The 21,980-nt window shown below is 40.9% G+C and overlaps 1 protein-coding gene across 2 annotated transcripts in view; it reads right to left on the bottom strand.

The window, feature by feature from the left end:
* erbin (erbb2 interacting protein) overlaps positions 1–21,980 on the bottom strand; it is a 58,464-nt gene that overhangs the window by 12,915 nt on the left and 23,569 nt on the right. For both annotated transcript variants that reach the window (XM_044333316.1, XM_044333317.1), the window contains exons 3-15: positions 16,745–16,939; positions 16,271–16,388; positions 14,379–14,457; positions 14,126–14,215; positions 12,317–12,373; positions 9,810–9,873; positions 9,396–9,470; positions 5,672–5,816; positions 5,047–5,119; positions 3,458–3,587; positions 3,211–3,326; positions 2,678–2,747; positions 471–570 (exon numbers count right to left, since the gene is read on the bottom strand). In XM_044333316.1, the coding sequence (XP_044189251.1) occupies positions 471–570; positions 2,678–2,747; positions 3,211–3,326; positions 3,458–3,587; positions 5,047–5,119; positions 5,672–5,816; positions 9,396–9,470; positions 9,810–9,873; positions 12,317–12,373; positions 14,126–14,215; positions 14,379–14,457; positions 16,271–16,388; positions 16,745–16,930 (1,303 nt within the window). In that variant the 5' untranslated portion in view covers positions 16,931–16,939. The remainder of the gene's footprint in view (positions 1–470; positions 571–2,677; positions 2,748–3,210; positions 3,327–3,457; positions 3,588–5,046; positions 5,120–5,671; positions 5,817–9,395; positions 9,471–9,809; positions 9,874–12,316; positions 12,374–14,125; positions 14,216–14,378; positions 14,458–16,270; positions 16,389–16,744; positions 16,940–21,980) is intronic.

Genomic DNA, 21,980 nt, shown 5'->3' on the forward strand with positions numbered 1-21,980 from the left:
GTGGAAGCTGTCTGGTGTAATAAGAAACCAAAACTAACAGATGTTTGACAAAGAGACAAAGCCTAGTGTTTCTTCAGCCCTGCTCTCAGGTTACAAGGTCCTTTATAAAATATGCATTCAAGGATCCCTGCAGGTCACCTATAAGACTAACATTTGGCTGAGATAAAGATGGCAGAGGCTGGAAATTTGGCATCAAAATACATTTAACTGATTTGAAAGTTAGTTTCATGCTTACAAAACTACTTTTATCTTCATTTTTTTTAAAATTTCAAACTGCTTGTTGGTGATAAATTCACTAAAAAAATCCGTCAGCGTTTCATTTTCTGAATAGAAGTAACAAGCCTGGTTTCTGCTGAGGATTCACTGGTGAAAATAGGCTAGAAACATTTTTCAGTTTGAGGGTCTGCCAGAGTAATCACGACGGAATATAAAAGAGAAATTGTGTCCCAGTGAATAGACACAGTACTCACAGTCCTCGGTCCTGGTTTGCTGGGGGAACATGTAGTTGGTCAGCATAGTTTTGTGTGTCTCTGGATCCTCCTCTTTCTGGAGAGGGATCAGGGGCTTTGACTGTGGGGAGACAAAAAGTAGGTTTGAGTGCATTATCTGCAAATCAACAGCGTTTTTGTCGAGACGGTCAATGCTGCAAAGAGTGTCCTGGCGTTTCCCTGTGCCTCGGCTTTGGCACGGAAAAAGTGAACCCGGGGGCGGCGTCATCATCTGCACATGAAAAGGCTTAAAAAAAAAAAAAATCTCACCTAACCGCGGGGAGAAGTTAACACATCACAAGTTGCACCGCTGATGAATTTAATGTGGTTTCCCTCCCCTCTAATTCCCCCCCCCCCCCCCGTACTTATTTTGAGTTTCGTCCTCTCTAATCTCCTCCAAAAAAAAATCACCCACCGGTCCCCGCTTTGACTGAGACATTTCCAAATCGCAGCAGGGTGCCTCTTCCTGTCATCCATTCCTAGATGAAGCCGTCAGTGTCTCCACCCCCCCTCCCCCGTCCCCCCCCCCAGGCGCTGTCACTGTTGTTGCACCTGCCCATCAGTGCCTCTGTGTCTTAATGCTGATGTGCCTTGTTGGACCTCCTCTCCCGGGGTTCAGCTCCTGACACAACTTATTTATATAGCACCTTTATAGTGTCAAAGTGTTTTACGAGTCAACAAAAGCAAAAGAAACGACCATTTTCACTCACTAAGATGAGACAAAACATCAGTAAAAAAAAAAAAAAAGGCCTATTTGTACAAATGGGATCCACAATGACAGACTTTATGTCTACAGGAAGGCTGTTTTGGGGGGCAATAGCTTGGTCACCCTTGGTCTTGAACAAAGGGATCCTGGTCATATGACTTTCAGTGTCCTGTCAGAACAGCTTCCTTGTTAACAATTAACTAAAGTTAAGCAGGATATTGACCGTGAAGTCTTGTAAATTATAAGAACATTCTCATTTTTTTCATTTTGTATTTTACATGCAGTTGAAATGAAACCGGGACAGCGGAGATGTCGGCTCTACGGCTGTTTCCACGTAACAATTTATCTGCAGTATTCTGAAAACAGCTGCAGTTTTCCGGTGACAATTTGTTCAGACATTTTTGAACAAAGGCTTACAACAGTTCAGTGCGAGTCAACAGACTGTAATAAACAAACTGACTCGATATACTCCTGCTGCGACGTCTTCTCCGACCTTCCTTCACCTCTACACGTCTCCGCTAGACTCGATACGAGTAGTGTGAGAATTCCTTTCCCATACAAAAGCTACTAAACTAAAGCTGATATGACAAAGTGGGACTCTAGGTCACTTCCTGACACATGAGCTGACCAGACAGAAACGTTTCCACCTTTGATAGGCTTATCTTGTGTTCTGTTTGGGAGGAGGAGGGGGGGGGGCTCGTTAGCCAAGGCAGAAGTCCAAAATTTCGAGCACCAAAACTTGCCTTGGTAACCTTGATCTCTCTCCATCCGCTTTACTTCTTGACTAGCTGCTGCTGTCTTATCTCAGAAACTGGCACCGTGTCATTCAGATTTGTGTCACGTCGCTTTCCAAGGCTTTTTGACAGGCTTTTGACAGGCTTGTCTAGTTTACCATACTGTTGTCCTTAAACATGCACTAAGGTCAGGATTACATTTTCTGTCATTCATTAGGATCCTTCAACGCTTTAAAAAAAAAAAAAAAAAAAAGATGCAGAGTATCACTAAGCCTGACCTGCGCTGACATTTGGCACATTTAGATGAAATGTCCTGGAACTGCGTTTTGAATGGGTTTTCCTGTGAGCTACTTGGCACAACTGGATTCATTTGCAGCTCAATGTTGTGGTAAGTCACGTACGCTGCTGCCATTACGATCTCTATACAACGCTTCACTGACGGCTCTAAACGCAGGAGCACCTTTTGTGAAGTATATTCACCAAAAACGGCTGCAACTAACGATTGTTTTCATTATCAATTAATCTGCAGATCGATTGTTTGGTCTATAAAATGTCAGAAAATGGTGAAAAATGCCCATCATAACTTCTTAATTCATGCTGACGTCTTCAAATGTCTTATTGTGTTTGATCCTCACATTCTCATGAGTTGCAGACAGCAATTTCTTTTAGCATTTTCGCTTAAAAAAAGACTTGATGATCAGCTGATCGTTGCTGCTCTAATTATTCATACATAATACATGTGGCCTTACCTGATTTTCAGACAGCCACATAGCAGTCATTTGGTTCAGTTTAGTGAAGCTGTAGGGAAGATTCCTCAACCTGCGGTGGAAAAACAAAACAGCGACTGGGTTATCTTGCTTCTACTGACAAGATTTACAAATCTGAAAATTTTTTACATTCAACAACAACAACAACAAAAAAAACCCCCCAATTTATTTATCACTGCTGGCACAGAGCTGACACCAGGAATGGAAAACCCCTGATTAAAAAGGGTTACTCAATCAGGCTTTAGCTTCCAAACCGACCCATTTTCATTCTGATCAGAGTTAAGACCTTTCGATCATGATGTTGTAATCATCAGGTTGTGTTTCTGATTATGTGTGCGCTCTGGTAAGAATGATGCTCTGTCATTCTTTTTGTTTTTATGTTTTCATGCAATCAAACTACCGCAATGCTGCAGGAATCAGTTTCAAAAAGTTGGTTTTAATATAACACCTGATATGTGAGAAAAATACTAAATGACTTTGACGCTCATGCATGAATAATATCGGTCCGGACTCACTTGTTGTTGCTCAGATTGACGACCTTGAGCTTCTGCATGTCGCCCATCTCCTCGGGCAAAGACTCTAGCTTGTTGGAATGTAGAAACAGCACGGTTGCGTTCTTCCAGTTGCCCATCTGTGAGGAGAAAAAAAAAAAAAAACAGGGAATCTGAGCCACGAGCCGACAAGTCTAGTTATCGATGCGCAGACTGACATAATAACACACCTTCCACAGAGCAACATATATAGACTAATATGCATACTCACTTCAGGGGGAAGCTGGGTAAGGAAGTTGTGATCTGCAGCAAAGGTGCGGATGTTGACGCACTGGCCGATGGAGGAAGGCAAGGCTTCGATCTCGTTGAAACTGCAGTCCAGCTCATCCAGAGATGTCAACCTAATACAGAGAGAAGCAGGAGGAGGAGGAGGAGGAAGATAAAAGGACTTCAAATCATCTATATTAAAGATTTGGAACGCCAACATGGTAAAAATAAGAACTAAATCTTGTGGTTTGTTAAGCCGGGTGGCGTTACCGGGCAGGACGAGACTGTGAAATGATTCCTGATTGCTCTGAAATAAGGCTGCGCAATAATTCGATATAATAGTTTCCCAGTGCATAGAAAAGATATTGCACACAAGCATAAGAAACCTTCAAATGCACAGACAGGAAATAACTAAATAATGCTGAAACTCTTCAGAATAATCAGTTCAAACAAGAACTGAGATCACGTCTTTTGCAGACCAGCTACTGTGACAGTAGTAACAGTGAGACCCTGCAACATCCAACAGCATGGATGCATCTTAAAAGCTCCACGGGACATAATTTAAAAACAGGAACATTTCAAACTGAACCCATGTTGACACAGAAATGCGGTGCAGCTGGGGCTTTTTTTTTTTTTTTTTTTTTTTTGCTGAATGAAAAATGCAAATGCACGCTGGGGGATTCGGATGAATGCAAAGTGAGTCTGACCTGCGGGAGTGCTACTGTGTTATAGCATCACAGTGAACTGAAAACACAGGATTTGACCGCTCCCTGCAGAATACAAAAACCAGGGACAAACAACACAACAGTGCATCGGCAGTGCGCTGAATAAAATCAGCTATGTATAAATGAGAGAAAAAAAAAAAAAATCAGCTTGCTTAGGCTAAAATCCTTGCGTGGGATTAAACTAAACCATAGGCTTTGTCACATAATCTGTGTCAAAGTACACGAGGAGACACATTCTAACATAACGGATAATTGGTGGTGTTTGGAAACAATGGACGGAGAACAAAACTGTACAGCTTTACTAGAAAATGCTCAGGAAAAGTAGATTTGCCTCTCTCATGGAAGTGGATCAATTAAAAACAAACAAACAAAAAAAAAAAAAGAACAACAACTTGGTGGATTGAGCTGGAGCCTGATGGGGTTTTTTTTTTGCCGCACCGCAATGATCGCGAGTAGACGAAGGGTCGGCATATGGACACTAAAGCCTCAGCAGCTGCCGACTGCTGAGTTTACCTGTCTGTTGAGGACGATATTAGTCTGTGAATAGCTACGACTGATTTAATCTGACAGTATTGCATTTGAGGGTCATCGAGCTGAAGATTAGCAGCGACCCCTCCGTGATAAATCAAACCTCAAACTGTTTCTATAAATCGATAAAAAAAAACATTCAATTATTCAGATTTCGTAATCGTGGCCATCGTCAGTTATATCATCAGCATCATCAGAGTGTTCATTATGTTTGTATCTGATTTATCCAGACAGACGTTTTACGTGATGAGCGGACGGCGGATGAAAACAGCACAATAATCCACTCCGGATCTCCAGGTTTACTCTGCTGATATTAAAGCAAAATCGCTGTGACGCTCACCCTCCGACGGAGTCCGGCAAGTACATCAGCTGGTTCTCGTCCACTTTCAGTGCGGTCAGTTTCTTCAGTGAGCCTATATTAAAACAGAAAAGAAAGAGAGAAAGAGAGAGAGAGAGAGAGTTACAGAGATGCATGCATACAACAGCTCAGGGCAATTATTGATTATCGTTTGCTGTTGCACCACAAAGGGGAATATCTATTACAGCAGTTAATTGGATTAATTAATTACTGTCATCAATACAGTAACTAGAGCAATCAACCTTGACTTCTACTGCGCTGTGCATCTGGCCTCATCTCCCCCCCCCCCCCCCCCCCCACCCCCCCTCAAAACTACTGCACTGTGGATATTGTTATTCTCTTCTGTAATTACATTGAAGTGCAAGTTTTGAAAGTCAGGGGGACTTTTCATGTTATGAAAATATATTGTAGCTACGCAGGAAAAACACTGTCACATCATTTATGGGAATTACGTAACGACAAAAACAACAAAATCAATCCAGGCATGAAAAAATACATTGGCAATAGCTAAAAGAGAATGAAGGGTGTTTCATAATGGCTTTCCTTTAAATAAGACGCGTGTGTGTGCGTGTGTGTGTGTGTGTGTGTGTGTGTGTATAATATTCACCGATGGAGCCGGGCAGCTGTGTGAGGGCGTTGTTGGAGAGCAGGAGGTCTTGCAGACTCTCACAGCCGCAGATCTGCTCATCTACCATTTCCAGGTTGTTCTTGGACACATCCAAGTACACCAGCTGTTTCAGCATCCCGAGCATCTGATTAAAGATAAGATAAAAAAGGAGACCCGCACACACAAAAGATAAGTCACTGATATCTCATTATTCTCATTTAAAAAAGGTAAGCTGTGGAGTTTTTGTCCACCAGTAGCCTTGTGGAGCGTTATGTTTAATGAGTGGGTCATTTTGTTTGTTTTGTACAGACGCACGGGGACGCACGTGCACGCGCAGGTGATGTGATACAGATTCCAGAAAATGGATGTAAACAATGCAAGATTCAAACTTTTAATTAAAAAAAAAAAAACAAACAAACTGCTCTGCAAATGTTTTGTGAGGAAGGAAATGGAGTTGCTGTTTGTTGTTTGCACAATGTGTCTCATGCAAAAACAACTCACACGAACAAATTAGTTCTTAAGAAGCACATGCAAATGATTTAAAGAACATTCGTGGACTATTCATCAATTTTCTTTGAATTGTCTTGTAGGCAGACGTGTTGCATGAGGCATGAACAAAAAAGGTCTCCGCCTCTCTTCACAAGGCGAGAAAAACTTGTTTGACTTAAGAGTCATGATGTCTTCATCTGAATTTGGAGTTTAAAAAAGGTGCAGTGTGCAGAATTTAGCGACATCTAGAGGAAGAGACTCGGCAGAAACAGAATATAATATCCATAAGTATGTTTTAATTAGTGTATAATCACCTGAAAATAAGAATCGTTGCGTTTTTGTTACCTTAGAATGAGCCCTTTATATCGACAGAGGGGAGCGGGTTCCCTTCTACGGAGCCCGCCGTGTTGCACCGCCATGTTTCTACAGTAGCCCAGGACGGACAAACCAAACACTGACTCTAAAGAGATCCTTTCGTGTTTTTTTGCTGCCACTGTAGCTTCTCCTACACGCTTTGGAAGGTGAGTGTGAGGGGAAGGTGTATTCGGTTTGTTGTAATCTGCAACCTCACCACGAGATGCCACTAAATCCTTCACACTGCTCCTTTAAATATGATACCAAAACCCACTAAAATAAAATGCACAACTAACACAAACTTGATGCAAAATTCACCGTATTATCATGATCATGGTTGGTCAATTTACTGAAAGGTTTATTCAGATTTTTAATATGTTTATTGGCATATTTCAGCACAGCAACAATAAGCTACATTTTCAGTAGTTTCAGTGTAACTAACATCACCTACTGTCGTCTGATATTCTCTCCTCCAACATCTCTGACTGTCACATCCCTTGACTGTCTCCTACCACACACTGCTTTTCTTTAGAAAGATGTTTTTTTAGCTTCTAACTTCACGTCAAAGCGTTCCCTCTTTGTTTCTGTCGCACTACACACACAGTCCCGCTCTGATGACACGTTGTTGTTGTTTTTGTCTGCTGATTTCTGATAACAGGACTCGAAGCTCGAGCGCCTCGTGAGATAACTCCTGTTGTGATATGACACTATGTAAATAAATTTGACTTGACTTGAAGCTCTACAATAAGAAAATTTTTGTTTTTTTGACTCTGTGGGAACATTTTGTGAATGAAACTCGCCCACAAATGTAACAGGTGGCCTCAGGCTGTGTTCAGACCAGACTCTGCCATGAGGGGAGTACAAAAGACGTTACCGGGGCGAGGGGAGGACATTTCTCTTCGCTTGATAACGTTAAAAGCAAAGTTAGACATTGCTGTTGGCTTCCCGACTCATTTTTAAAAAGATGAGAGAAAAAAAAAGAGAGAGAGAGAGAGTACCAGCGAGAGGGAGAGCAGCTTGAGAATAAGAGAGCGCTGGTAGTGAGAAAGCCGGTGAATCAGATCAATAAAAACGTTATTTTCTGATTGTTTCACAACAGCACAAATAAACACGCCCACACCTCCGCTGGACCCTGCGGCTGTACGCCGTGCCGCTTGATTTGGTCTGAATACGGCTTTATATGGTCATTTTAAAGGGCGCTGATTGTGCCAAATGATCAAATCTCACGCATGTACACCTCCTAATGAACAGGTGACATTCATCAAGCCGAAGGGAGCGATTGACAACAAGTTCGGGCAGTTGAGACAGTTTTTTGAACGCGACTTCAAACATTCATACGAGCGAGCCGCACAGGGAAAAAAAAAAAAAAAAGGTCAGACAGTTTTATGATAAGAAAAATGTTCTTTCATGAGGCATTCATAATTGATGCCAAGGATTTAGCAGCGTGTGTTTGGTGAACGCAGGAGCAGCGGATTTAAACAAAAACATCCTGAGCAGCAAGTAGTAGCAAGTATTCCTTAAGTAGTGTCATCAACTACAAATTTATCTATTATAATGCATAAGAAACACACGTTTTCAGAGAATCCTCATATAATCATGAACACTGTTGGATTATTACAATTTGAAATTGACACTGATATTTTATAAGAAGGAAAACAATGACAGTTTCTGTGTTGTCGTGTTGGTTTACGCGTTTGACAGACGTCAGTGCTTATAAAAGGCCGGACTGTGATTACAGCCGTCGAATATTTCTGCACACTGGGTCCCTAAACAGTTTTGGAATCGCATAAATTAGGTATGACTGGAAAGCTTGTGGATTCAATGAGCCCGATTGTATTCATGTTCGCTGACGTCGGTCTCCATAGTAGCCATTTCATTGTAGTGAGACCATTTTTTTATATGTATAAAATGACATATAGTGACCTCTAGGATAATCACAGCCTCATGAAAATTTACAACCACAAACTAGAGACTGAGAGCGTTCAGGGGATGTATGGTTTTCCTAGGTATGTTGATAGCAAGGGGGGGTTTTGAGCTATTTCCAGAACAGAAGTGCTTGCTATCCGATTGCTGAAAAACACAATTCCTACAGAAATCTCCACACGTCAAAAGTTTTTGATACCAAATCACAGCATGAATTTCTCCACAAAGTTTATCAAGGTCTTAATGTGGTGCTTTGGAGGGATTTTTGACAATTTTTAATCAATTCTCAAGTGGTCAAAAATGGTTTAATTTTGCACCAAATCTGTGTAAAAAATGGTATCAACCCAAAAACTGCTGCAAAAACATAACTGACACATAATTGAGTACGGGAATGGCCATCATATACTTCCATCATTATATTCTAAGGCCGTTATTACAGATATATTACTAGAAAAAGTGGAAACACTGTTTAATCTTCAGGTTGCCAGCTTTCAGATGATATATACCACTTCTATGTGGGATATACTGTCGGCCTGCTATCTCCACCTAAAGATCCCCCGACCCTCCCTAAAAAAAAAAAAAAGACTAAAATGCGTGTATGAAAGGAGTGGAGGAGTGGAAGAGGTTAATTATGACCCATTTAAAAACAAGCTGGTCATTTGGATGAAAAACTGAATCTCATGTAACACATTCTGACTATCAAAACATCATTATAAATTAATTATGTTCAAGGAAAATAATTACTTCGCAGCTGCAGAACGTTTTGTAATTATTATCGGGACATCTGCAAACCCCCCCTCAAAAAAAAAAAAACTGCTTGTCTTCTCTGTAATGCTTTCCTTTTGTGTGCATCCAGGAATAAAAATCATTTTCCAAACTGCAGCAGCTCCTTCAACTGCTGGTTTTCAGACAGCTGTATGTGTATGTGTGTGTGTGTGTGTGTGACTGTATATTATACCCCAGGTAAAAACGTCAGTCTGTTCCCGTCCATCCACAGCTCCTTGATTCCAGTCAGCTGCTCCAACACCTCAGGCTATAAGAAAGAAGAGAAAGGAGGTTAAGTGATAGGGATGTGTGTGTGTGTGTGTGTGTGTGTGTGTGTGTGTGTGGCGTAGGAACAGAACGAAGGGCTTAACTCATAAACCAAATGAAAATGAAGTTAATTTAATTATTCCCCTGTGATTATTACGTATTAATAAAAAGTCATGTAACAGTGAAAACTGAGCTCTTACTGTATGTGCGCTTAAAAAAAAACCAAGAGTTTTTAAAAAAATGAAGGAGAAGGAAATGGATCGAGGAAGGGAGGAGGTGAGGTCACCACCGGAGAGATAGAGCGCCGTGGGCATCGACAGACCGACTGACAGATACTCACCACTTCAGTGAACTCATTACTCCCCAGGTCCAACCTCTCCAGCTGTGTGAGCTTCTGCATGCTTCTGTAGACACACGGGGGACAAAAGAGAGGGAATAAGATGTTAAAATAAAAAAAAATATATATATATATAGTTCGGTCACACATCAGGATGCCATTTTACATGTTTTCACATGTGGGAAGCTGGTGACAGGATTTGAGGATTGATAGAAACCACTGAACTGCCCCCCACCCTTTTTTTTTTTTTTATGAGGCAAAGAGCAAACAGCAAAAGATTTACGAGCAAATACGCTTCAAACAGAAAAACCACAAGAAACTTTTAATTTTTCATGGTATATTTTGGATATATGTGGTCTTCGCTCCTTTCGTTGAATAATTGCACGAGGAAATAAATACCTTTCAGGGCTCAGGCGTGACAGAAATATGCTTTAAATAATGGAAAATGTGACGTATGCTAGCCCTAAGCCTTGCTCCAGAATTTTCTCTCCACATTCAGGTCACAGTCTCACATTCTGTGCTACACTGTGAACAAGCAGACAACAAAAAAAAACAAAAAAAACAGCGCTTTTCAACTACTCACGGTCTTTACTATATTTAACTGTCACCAGTAACAGGAATTGAAAGTTAATTATTCCTGTTAAGGCTTGTTTCACATTCTGAGCAGTAATAGTGAACACTTATTGACCTTTATGTTCCCAAACACGCACTGACAAGATGTCGAAATCAGCTGCAAAGAGTAGATATAGCAATACATGCTAATTTAAAATCGACTGCATCCCCGAACACACAAAAGTCTCCAAAAGTGGGAGCTAAAGATCTTTTTTTTTTGTCCTTGAATGAATGACATTCCTCTGAGCTATTCATAAAATACAGGACTGAAGTGTTTAAATTGTATAATTCTGGGCATGATAAAGAATGTGATACACGGCTCTGTGTTTAACTTGGAAGATAAGGACGACAAATAGTTGTTTATAAAAATAACAAAAAAAAAAATCCAAGGAGTGCATCACAAATCCAACAAAATAATTCTACACGCTAAATGAAAGCGAGAGAGAGAGAGAGAGAGAGAGAGAGAAACCGTGACTGGAGATGAAACGGAAGATTCGGTTTGTTCTGTTTTTGGAGAAACAGATATGATGATGATCCTTTCACAGGAAGAGTGAGATTCAGCAGGGAATGGAAAGCGGAGGCCCCGTCGACACCACTACCAGCGCGGGGTCTGTTTTGTTTTTAGGTGCTTCTCGTAAAAAAAAAAAAAAAAAAAAAAAAAGACGTACGGCGCAAATTGTAAATATGATTTAAGTCCGTTGGCGGATTTTGCAAGTTCTTGGAGAATTGTTAAAAACATGAATCATGTCGACGTACTTGAGCGTCGGCCAGCTTTGTCACATTCTTACCTCAGATGTTGGCGAGAACACCAGACACCCCCATGTGAACTTAAAGGGCTAAGAATAAGCTACACCGAACTACTATGGCTTATGACCCCGAGTCGTGAGCTTTCTTTAAAATACTGAGGAATATCTGGTTTATGCATACGCTCGGGTTTGTGTGCAGAGAAAAGAGAGAGAGACGTTTTGCGTTTTCTATGTGTAAAGCCCTGAAAAGACTTTGCACCCCTTTTGTCCGTGCACACATTTGTTTACATCTCTGAGATGCTTGTGTGTTGCTCTGGCAACGTTCCCGATCATTAGTCCTTTTCTTTGTCAGGGCTCCAGCCTTTAACAGGTCTGGCCTCTGTCACATAAACACAGCCAGAGAGAAAAAAAAAAAAAGAAAGAGAGAGAGGATCCGCTCTGAGCTCCGGCACTTCACTTTATGCACCGGCTGGCCCGTCAGTCAGTTGGCGAAAAATAAGAAAAAAGGAAAGTGAGTGAGATAACAAAAGAAAACTCAGCCAGAGGGAGGAAGCACAAAAAAAAAAAAAAAAAAAAGGCAAATGGGGAATTGCAGTTTTGCTGAGAAATGGGTAGGACATAAAATGGGAGTGAGACAGCAAGTGAAGCATGAGAGAGAGAGAGAGAGAGAGAGAGAGAGAGAAGACAGAAAGAGAAAGTAACTTCCCTTCACAATCACCTGGAGCTTTTTTTTTTCGCAAAATATATACTGGGGACGTTAAGTCTCCCCGCGGCACTGTAACCTTCTCAAATGGTGAAATAACCCTCACCACTGTCTCGGTAGAGGATTATAAAACCTGTCACAGCAAGCAACCAAGTAAAGGGGGCTCTTATGTAACGCTGTGGAATTTAATACTACAGTTAGAGGTGTGGGGAATGAATCTACGATAAAAAAAAAAAAAAAAAAAAAAAAAAAGGAGGCAGGATGGGAGACACGGCAGAGACATTGCAGTGGTTGAGAGACAGAGAGAGAGAGAGAGAGAGAGAGAGATAGTGAGAAAAGAAGAGGGTGAGAGTTCTTGGCGTGCTTCGTGAACATGACTCACAGTGATACCGCTCCCTACTTTGTGCGTTTTGACGTTTGGGAGACATGTGAAGTAAAAAGCTACTTACTTTGGCAACATCTTTAACTGGTTCTCCCTCAGCTCCAAGATCTGTAGTTTAGTCAACCTGAAACCAGAAAAATAGTACTAGTGACCTTCATTGACTTTAAAAAGAGGGATGCATCATGCACATTTCCTAGATTTCTATATTTATATTCTGGGGCTCTACTGGAATATCTTTGCATGCTTCACAGTTAAGAAAAATACTTATTTATCTTATACTGGCTCTTTATGCAGCCCCTCAGTTCAGCCTCTGTCTGAAACAGGCTGTTTTAGCTCCTGTCTGGTGATAAACAAACAGTAAAATATACATTTCTCAGATACATTTGTACATATCCGAGCTGAAATCTGAGCCAAAATATGCGATGTGAACAACCCCTATGGGACAGATGAATGTTTGTGGACATGTGTGAACAATCCAATGTCATCACCAGGAGGAAGTATCATCATAACTTTGCAAAGGAAGTGTTCAGAGTAGGCTGAAGCCCTGGCAGGGAGCATTTTTATAAACATTCACCTCAGGTTTTAGAGCTTTGAGCATGTTTAACATAGACATCAGACATCATAACAGTATAAAAATAACAGAAAAATCACAAAAAGCATCATATTCCCCCTTTAATCTTTAAGTCTGCAAATGTTTCTGTCTACAGTAACAGTCTGCCTGTTGGTTTGCACCCTATTATTATCAATTATTCTTCAGTGCTTCTCATTAAGGCGTGCTTAACATTCTGCCCCACAGGAATATTACTGTGTGTTTAATGGCTTTTGGAGCATAAAACTCCTTTTTAGTGTGTGATAGTCGCCATGATTTCCTCTTCTGGCTTATCTACCAGTAACCAGCTATGATGTGTAGCTACATGGTCTTTTTTTTTTTTTTCTTCTTTTTTTTGTCATTCAAAAAACACGACGGATCTGATGCAATTGTTCTCTTGAACTAAAGCAGCACTGACAATAAAGAAAGCACAACTGCAGAAGGGATGAAACAGGCTTGCGGGGCTTCAAGCGACTCGCTTCGTCACGTGTCTCGTGTGATCACGCCTCTCTGGTCTCTTCAGAAGGCTTAACGCTAAAATGTTGTGTTGTACAAACAATACGGAGCGTGACTGATCCTGCTGGTTTCACGAAACAACCAGTTTAGCCTTTAAGAGACCGCACATTAAAACAATAGGTGTGAATTTGTCAAATTATTAAGGACGATTATCTTTGTCTTCCTACAAAACATCTACTTTAGCTTTGGGGTCATCTGTGCCTTAATACACTGTAAATACTACATATTTACTGTAAGCAAGGGGTCAGTCATACTGAAAAATAGTGATTCACTGTATCTATCCAAACACTTACAATAGATAGCATCACTACGACGCAGTGATATCCTAGAAGTGACACAATCTAGTATCAATCTTGTGTCATAATCAATATTTTGTCAACATAGCAGCTCTATTGTAGGAGATTCAGTGACAGGAAATCTCTTGACAGACTAGCGTCAGTCTGTCAGATACGTGATATGTTTTTGTATTTTTGACCTTTAATGCAGGAAGGGAAATATTATTCTTTTTTTTTGTATTTGGAGCCAAGGTTTTAAAGGATGTCAATTTCATGGAAACAGTACACCGAACGGTTCTTCTCGTCATCCTAAAATTTGATTCATAAATCTTATGCTATTTAAACCACGGTAAACTCCCATCTACTGCATGATACATACACTGACAACCACTGTTAACAATAAGCAGGAAAGCAGCCTGAGGGTATCATTTCAACTTTTATTAGAAACGATTTCATCCCGATCCAAAAAAAAAAAAAAACGGGAGAACAGACTGACCTGCCGAAGCTGGCTGGCAAGAACTCCAGGAAGGCATCATTCAGGTAGAGCTGCGTCAGACTCAGGAGCTGGGTGAAGCCTTCTGGGAGCCTGTTTAAAACACACACACACACACACACAGGAACAAGAATCACATTACTCACTCAAAAGCCTGACGAACCTGCTGCAACGCCGCAACACTGAAACGCAAAAAAAAGTAAAAATGCACGTGCAAGATTAAAGTTAATTAGAGGTGAGTGTGCGCTCTACTCACTTTGATATGGGATTCACACTGGCTTCTACAACAGCTAAGACTTTGCAGTTCTTGATGTTTTCTGGAAACTCTTGGATACCTAGAAGAAGAAAAAAATACCCAAAAAGCAAGTGACTTTAGAAATATGACCACCACACACACACACACACACACACACCATTGATTCAACATCTGCATGTTGTATCTCAACCGTTTTATTACCGCTGAGACAAAATAAATGACTCCTGTCAAGAGCAAAACGATGAGGGATAACGCGAGCCATCTTTCTCGTGTTCGCAAGGGGGAAAAGCTTTGTGAATGTTAAAACACAGGTGGATCACGAGTAGACAGGAAGTGAGTAGAGTATCTGAATTGTGTGTGTGTGTGTGTGTGTGCTCAAGAGTACATTAAGAGCGGCTGTGCACCTTTTCCTCTCTAAACAAGAGAACAGTAGAGGTGACATAATCACAGAGCACGAAAGGAAGAACAGGAAGAAAAAGACCACACTGTGACAGTCTGCGAGTTCTCACCGTACATCCTCATTGTGTGAACTGCGCTGAAAGGAGGAGGAGGACTTTGAGTCTCAAGAGTTTATTTCCACCTACTTTGTTTTGTGTCCACAACACTTAACGCAGAGTGCTTTCGCCGAGAAGGATAAGTTACTTTTAAATGTCAACACGACACATGCGCCTCTGGTTCATGAGAACACCACCACATCCTTCAACGTTTGTTTAATTTAAGCTGTCTCTGCACTCGTTAATTTATATTAGAACTACCCTTTTAACCTTTCTCTATCCATGAAAGGGTTTTTTTTTTTTTGCTGAGCGTGCATCCTCCTTTTTCTGCTCTGGTTAGCTTCAAGGTTACCCCGGCGATGATCGACTATCTTCTACAGCAACCCGCGGTGTCACCACATTTCTTTTGGCTCGCGTTGCTCAACGTACATTTTGGGAAGCACGGAGGTAACGTCATAGATAAACGTTGACGTCGAGGTGCTTACAACTCGTTTGAAGCAAAAAAAAAAAAACTCCTCTGCAGAAATATGCAACAGGATGTTATGAAAATACTGAAATTTCAAAATAACACAGTCACCTGATTCTACTTGTAGCCGGTTATTAAGTCGAAGCTTTCAGACACTTTAGTCTGCAGCTGTTTCCTGTTCTCGGTGTCGGGTTAGAACCACACTGACAGCGGAAAGTTTTTCATCAAACAGGCAAAATTTAAAGGACTTCTAGGACGAAGCTCTACATCATGTTCAACGGTGCGACTGTTTATCATCAAAGAGTTTAATGTCACACTTAAGCAAATACTGTCACGTCCCACTTTATGAAACTGCTGATAAAACTCTCTGAGTTTAACACCTCGTACAGTCTGTGTAAGATCCGGCTCTGAGAAGCTCCAGCTAGTCGTTCTGTTTTGTCCCTACTACTATGCTGTGCACTGAAGATAATATCTAAGTATATATCGCGGGTACAGACTTGTCCACTTCTTTTTTTTAATCAAAATCACATCAGGGGTTGTGAGTCATCCAGTCCTGTGACATCATATGTGAGAAATGAAACATGCTGTGGCATTTTACCTCAGAGTATCTTTCAGGCAATCTAAACAATGATACCAATTAGGCAACTCGTTCTTGGCAGTGTCATTTTCAAAAAAGAAAATAAATCCACTGATTGATGTCGGTAGTAGTCATGACAACACATTGATAAACAGTACAGTTTACACATGTGAACTTTGTACATGTCACCGCTCCGGTAGCTGCGGTCAGCTTTCGTGTAATCGGTGACATGATGATCTGATGCTGCAGTTTTACACGACTCATTTAACCTGCTAAACAAAACAGCACTGAACCCGAGTGATGTTTCTGAGGAAAAGATGAAGACATCCAGTAAATACAAGATGTTTTTGCTTACTGTTTTTGCTGACATCAAGCTCCCTGAGATTGATGAGGTTTGCGATTGCTGCTGGCAACACTGTTAAGTCATTATCTGGCATGCTCAGTCGATGGAGTAACTGGCAGTTAAACAGTTGCTGGTGGAGAGAGAGAGAGAGAGAGAGAGAGAAAGAGAGAAGAGATAACTCATAAAGTCCATTAACAGTCATGACCTAGATTTTTTTATCAAAATCATGTATGGTGGACTTGGCGTATACAGTGTAATATTAGATGTCCTGATTGTCTTAAAAGTTGCATCATTCAAAAGCTCTTCTTTTAACATGCATATGAAATAAAAGTGTTCACGATGACAGCTTCTCATGAGGGATAAACTAGTTCAAGATGCTAGGAAATCAATATTTAGTAGCGCACATGTGGTTCAAGGGTTTTTAACATCGTAGATGTATATAAAGTAGAAATTAACAGCATCTATACGTCACTGCGTGCGCCTTACTTTAGGCAGCTCCTCGATCTGGTTGGCATCGAGGTAGAGTTCCTGCAGGGTCTTCTCGAAGCTAAAGATCTCCTTAGGAACAGTCTCCAGGCTGCAGTGGGAGTAGTCGAGCGATGTCACCGTCTCCTCCTCACCCCGCAAGCAGCGGCATGGCACCAGACGAACAAACAAGCTCCGCTTGGACATCCTCAGGCACTGGAGAGAGAGAGAGACGACAGAGAGCGGAGTATTAGGAAGGAGGAAGACGTATGTCTGGAGTTACTGTCACACTTCAGCTCTAAGTGATCAGATTCTTTTTAATCATCTTTTTTTTAATCATTTACACAAACGCTGACTGATCTTGATATCAGATCCGCACATCTGATCGATGACCACGTGACCAGCAGGATTGGATCATTGTCAGAGACTCAAGCTTACAAATTTATTTGAGGAAAAATGCTTCCATTCGATGAAAAACACATGGGATGTATTTTTCCACTGATAACCACGACCACGGTCACACAACATGCTTTCACTGAGGACTTCATGTTTTCTTTTTGACATGTAAGCAGTCACCAATCAGTGGTGTCAGTGAGGTTTTAGGGCAGAGTCAAAATGATACGGGACATCCATCACTTTACACTAAAAAAGAGGATCTGGTCAAACAGTGATAATCAGTGTTTGGTGTGAACGTGTCGCCCCAAAAACCTCAGGTCCTTCTTTAAAAAGGGAACTTTTAGTATTTGTTAACTTCGGATTTATTCTCATATTTTTATCCATTTATGACTATTAATCATGAAAACATTTTAGAGATTGTTGTAGAGACATCCAGACTCTGACTAGAGAGGTAGTAGTAGTAGTAGTGGTAGTAGTACTAGTAGTAGGAGTGGTTTTACAATTGTTATGCACTTTGTTTCGGAAGCTACAGCGATTTCCAAGGAACTAGTTTCTGTGTTTATTTTTCAGGTGAACACGAGTGTTTCCTGAGAAGCTGTAGGAGGCTTGTGATTCCTGTCCTGACCAACATTATTCTTGCCAGTGTACGTGTTTCCCAAATATATATACAGTGGGGGAAGTGAGAAAAATATCACTAAGACCAAGTCATAATGCTAATAACACCTGGGTTTGACATATACTCGAGTTTCTCTTTAACACGGCGTTACTGTTACATTAAAAAGGCTTATTTTAGAGGAAATGTATTGGAAAAAAAGTAAACATTTCCAACAGTAGTTTTGAATTGAACTTGTATCGGTGGATTTATTACAGCTCTTCAGTGCAGAGGCACTTCTGTAAAAGGAGCCTTTCACAACAGGTTTCATCACGGACACTCAATCCTATTGTTTCATCATACGTACTGCGCTACCGGTGTGTCCTCAAATTTGCATATAGATTACAACTGATCACTGACGATGAGTCACAATCTGATGAAAGAGACGTAAAAGCAACTAATTAGACGATAAACAGGTAGAAATATGTATTGCAATACTTTTTCAGGTTTCAGGAGAAGCCTGAAATGTCTGAAATTAGACGAGCAAAACAGGCAGCTTTACGATATCATGTGTACGCTGCAGCCTCGTTGGTTCGAAGACGAGGATGAACGAGAAGTAGGCCATGAATCAGGCGTCGTTTTGGAAATCCTCATCCTTTAACGAAAACTCTCTCTACTGCAAAATAAAGAGATGTAACAGCCGGAAAATCTTTTCAAGCTTTCAATCTGGTTGGGAAGGGTTTAAAAAAAAGGGAGGAGGGGAGTTGTAAACCCGTCCTTTAACTTGCTACGGGGATGTATGTATATATATAATTTTTATAGCAAGAGTCTGAGGTCAACACAGAAGTTTTATCCAAGTACAGTACGCAGCGAGGAATGCGCTCTGGTCAATAGGAGCTTTGTTCTTCGGAGCATGTAGAGAATGTGACTTTTCCTCCCCCCCCCCCTCTTCGTAATCTGTATGCCGCCACAGCCCATAATCTCTGAGACCTTCACTCGCTGCGTATCCTGACTGTCTAACTGGGCTGAAAAAAAAAAAATTGTGATAGCCTTGACCTACGGCTGTCAGCAGGGAGAGACGGTGTGTGTGTGTGTGTGTGGGTGTGGGCGCGTGTTTGTGTCAGACGTTGCTTCAAAAGAAACTATGCCAGTCGTTCTTTTTCTATGAAATGGTCATCTGGTTATATATACGACCCACGGTCTTTGTGTGAGTGGGTGTAACTATTTTCAGAGCTACCCAAAATATGACCTAATAGCCAACCGAGGTATTAGTCATGACACACACACACACACACACAACAAAATTACTGAGCCATTCAGCGCTTCTCAGTTTCGTTATAATGACAGAAAGTTTCTTTAAGGAACTTTGGAAATCTTTGTCCCGTGACTAGTTTCAGATTCTTGATATATGTAAATCTATAATTTTGCTGTCTGGTCTGTTCTGTACACGCACATCTATCACATGTCTGTCTGTCCTGGAAGAGGGATCCTTCCTCTGTTGCTCCTCATGAGATTTATTCCATTTTTTCCCTATTAAATATTTTTTTGGGGAGTTTTCCTTATCCCAGTCGAGGGTCTGAGGATAAAGGAATTGTATTGCTGTCCCCTGAGGACAATATGTGATTTGTGATATTGGACAATACAGATAAAACTGACTTGATTAACTCTGTTATCCTCCCAAAGTTGACTCAAAAGAAGGAGCCATCAGCCAGCCCCTCTATCTCCGACTCATTAAAAATGGGTGCATGTATGCACACGCCCACACTCTCGTGAGGTATGCGCAACCGAGAGCCTGTCAGCCTCCCACACACACACACACACACACACACTCTCTCTCTCTCTGCTATAGCAGCAGGCTGCTCATGTATAAAAAGTAATCTGGTCTATCACCAGAGGGGATGACATAGGGCTTGGCTCCGTTCACCCCGAGTAACAAGTGTTGAGCATATGGATGACGCATGCCGTGCAGAGTGGGAGGAGAGGGAGGACTAGATGAAGAGGGGGGGAGTGTGAGTGTGTGTGTGTCAGAAGAGAGAAAGGGGTTGTTGCGGGTTGTCATGAGGTATGCGAGAAAGAAAACAATCATGAAGCAAGAACAGATAGTGGTCATGATAAAAAGGTTGTGGGAGGAGATATATATAATCGTTTGAAAAGAGTGAGAGAAAAATCAAAGACTAGATGTGGTGAACATGTTAAAGATGATGAAAGAAGTCAATCGGCCACCTTAAAGATGTTTTCTCATGAACAGAAAATCTAAATGTTACTGAGAAACTACACTTTGATTCCTACAGACTCCAGTTTCCAAAACTATCTTATCATTCATCAGTGCTTCTCTACGATAGCCTGATTAAATGACACGTCTGGTGATGTTATTGTCAACAAATCCCATGAAAATACTAAAACAAGTATTTCCTGTGCGACCAAAGCCTGATATAGTTTATTCCTCTCTCTGCCATACATCTGCATTGTCGTCCAAAACTATTAAAAAATGAATGAATGAAGAACATGGGCACTGTAGTTTATTTTGAGTCCTTCCTACATACACTGTCCTGCTGTCATAAATACTCACTAGACCAACAACTCTGCCATATACATAACAGCGCTGTAAACAGGAAGCCTAAACATATAACCGCACATATCTCACAACTACTACGCTCCAGCTGGAACATACACAAGTCTTTATTTCCTATGTCATACAGACATTGAGCACAGAGTAGCTGCATCAGGGAACACTTAACCTATCTGCTGCTACCTGCTCATTTGCATTATTGTATATTATATATGTTGTTTGTTTTGTAACGGTGTGTTGTGTTATGTGTAGTGCTTCTACTGTACTTCGGGAAAAAAAACCCCAAAGACAAATTTCCACTGAAGTGGACAATAAAGTCAATCTAATCTAGTCTGGTCTAATCTAATCTAAAATCTGCAGCTGAAAATAGTTCCCCAACAAGTGCACTATTTACTCCTGTTTGAGTAATGTTTGCTAAAAAAACTACAGTGCCCAGTTTCAGTTAATTATTTAGCCTTTAAGCATATATTTGCAAGCTGTTTTTAAAGATTTATAACTAAGAAGGAACAAACGGCTTTGGAGTTGAAAGACAAAGACAGTGTAGTGAAATCTGAAAGTAGTGAGAGACAGACTAAAACATTGTTGGTTTTGGTCTTTTTTAATGAAAAAGTATTGAATATTGACAGCCTTATCTGTAAAGTAAAAACAAAACTATGTTGCACAATGTTGACAACACGCCAAGTAGGAGAACTAGTGAACCACAGTGGAACCTGAATGATGACCTTGTGAGTCTGGTATTCTGTCAATCTGGGACAAATGTCCTTCAAATTAAACAATCTTTACAGGAGGAAGTTCAGTTGCTCTTATTGGGTTGGAAGTTTGTGATGTCATGCATAAAAACATATTTTCTAAACAACGCACAGTCTTGTTTATTTGCGTTACGCACTGTTGCTGTATGAGAATTTATCCACTTCCGTACAACTAAGTGGTCTTCCGCAGGGAGCTCTAGAGAGCGCTGCAACACTGTTGTGTTTATCCCTTTTCCTTCTTTATGATAGTGTTTGGTCAATGTTTACGTACCTACAATTTCTCTCATCGTTTTTACTAAGAAGATTTCCCCTACGACGACGAACATAACGAGAAAGTGAAATGGGCCGGATAAGGAGTGGGAGTGCTGGTCTGTCTGTCTGTCTGTCTGTCTGAAGCCCTCTGAGAGTAATCTGGAAGGCACCGCACTAATGAGAACCGCACTGCCTACAACACAGATAGGCTTATCCACTGACCTACATGTCACTGGAATGATGACTGACTACACTCACCCAGCTTTAGTCCATCAAGAGCTGTTGACTTTTGAAAAAAGAAAAAAAAAAAAACAAAAAAAAACAAAGTTCAAGACATGCAATAGACATTTCCAGACATGTTAAGCTCTTGGCTGAGATTTTCTTTCTTAGCCTACTTTTTTTCCAAGCAGCACATTAACTTAAATCGGCATGCTAGCAAGAAGCTTTGGCCTGAAAGCTGTGAAATTGTTTTAAAAAAAAATCTATAAAAAAAACAAAAAAAAAAACAAAACACTGGCTTTGTTTGTTCAGAAAATTTCAAAATGTGTGGGCATGTGTGAATGGCGGACATGTGACTCTGCAGGCTGGCAATGATCCTTGTGGCTTCCTCTGTGCAACAGTGAATGAAACAGTCCAGAGGGCAGGCGCAGTCACAGAATCCCACTTTATTCTCCCAGTCGGAGCCAGGAAACCACTTCC

Source organism: Thunnus albacares, chromosome 18 (genome assembly GCF_914725855.1).
Source record: "Thunnus albacares chromosome 18, fThuAlb1.1, whole genome shotgun sequence".
Classification (NCBI taxonomy): domain Eukaryota; kingdom Metazoa; phylum Chordata; class Actinopteri; order Scombriformes; family Scombridae; genus Thunnus; species Thunnus albacares.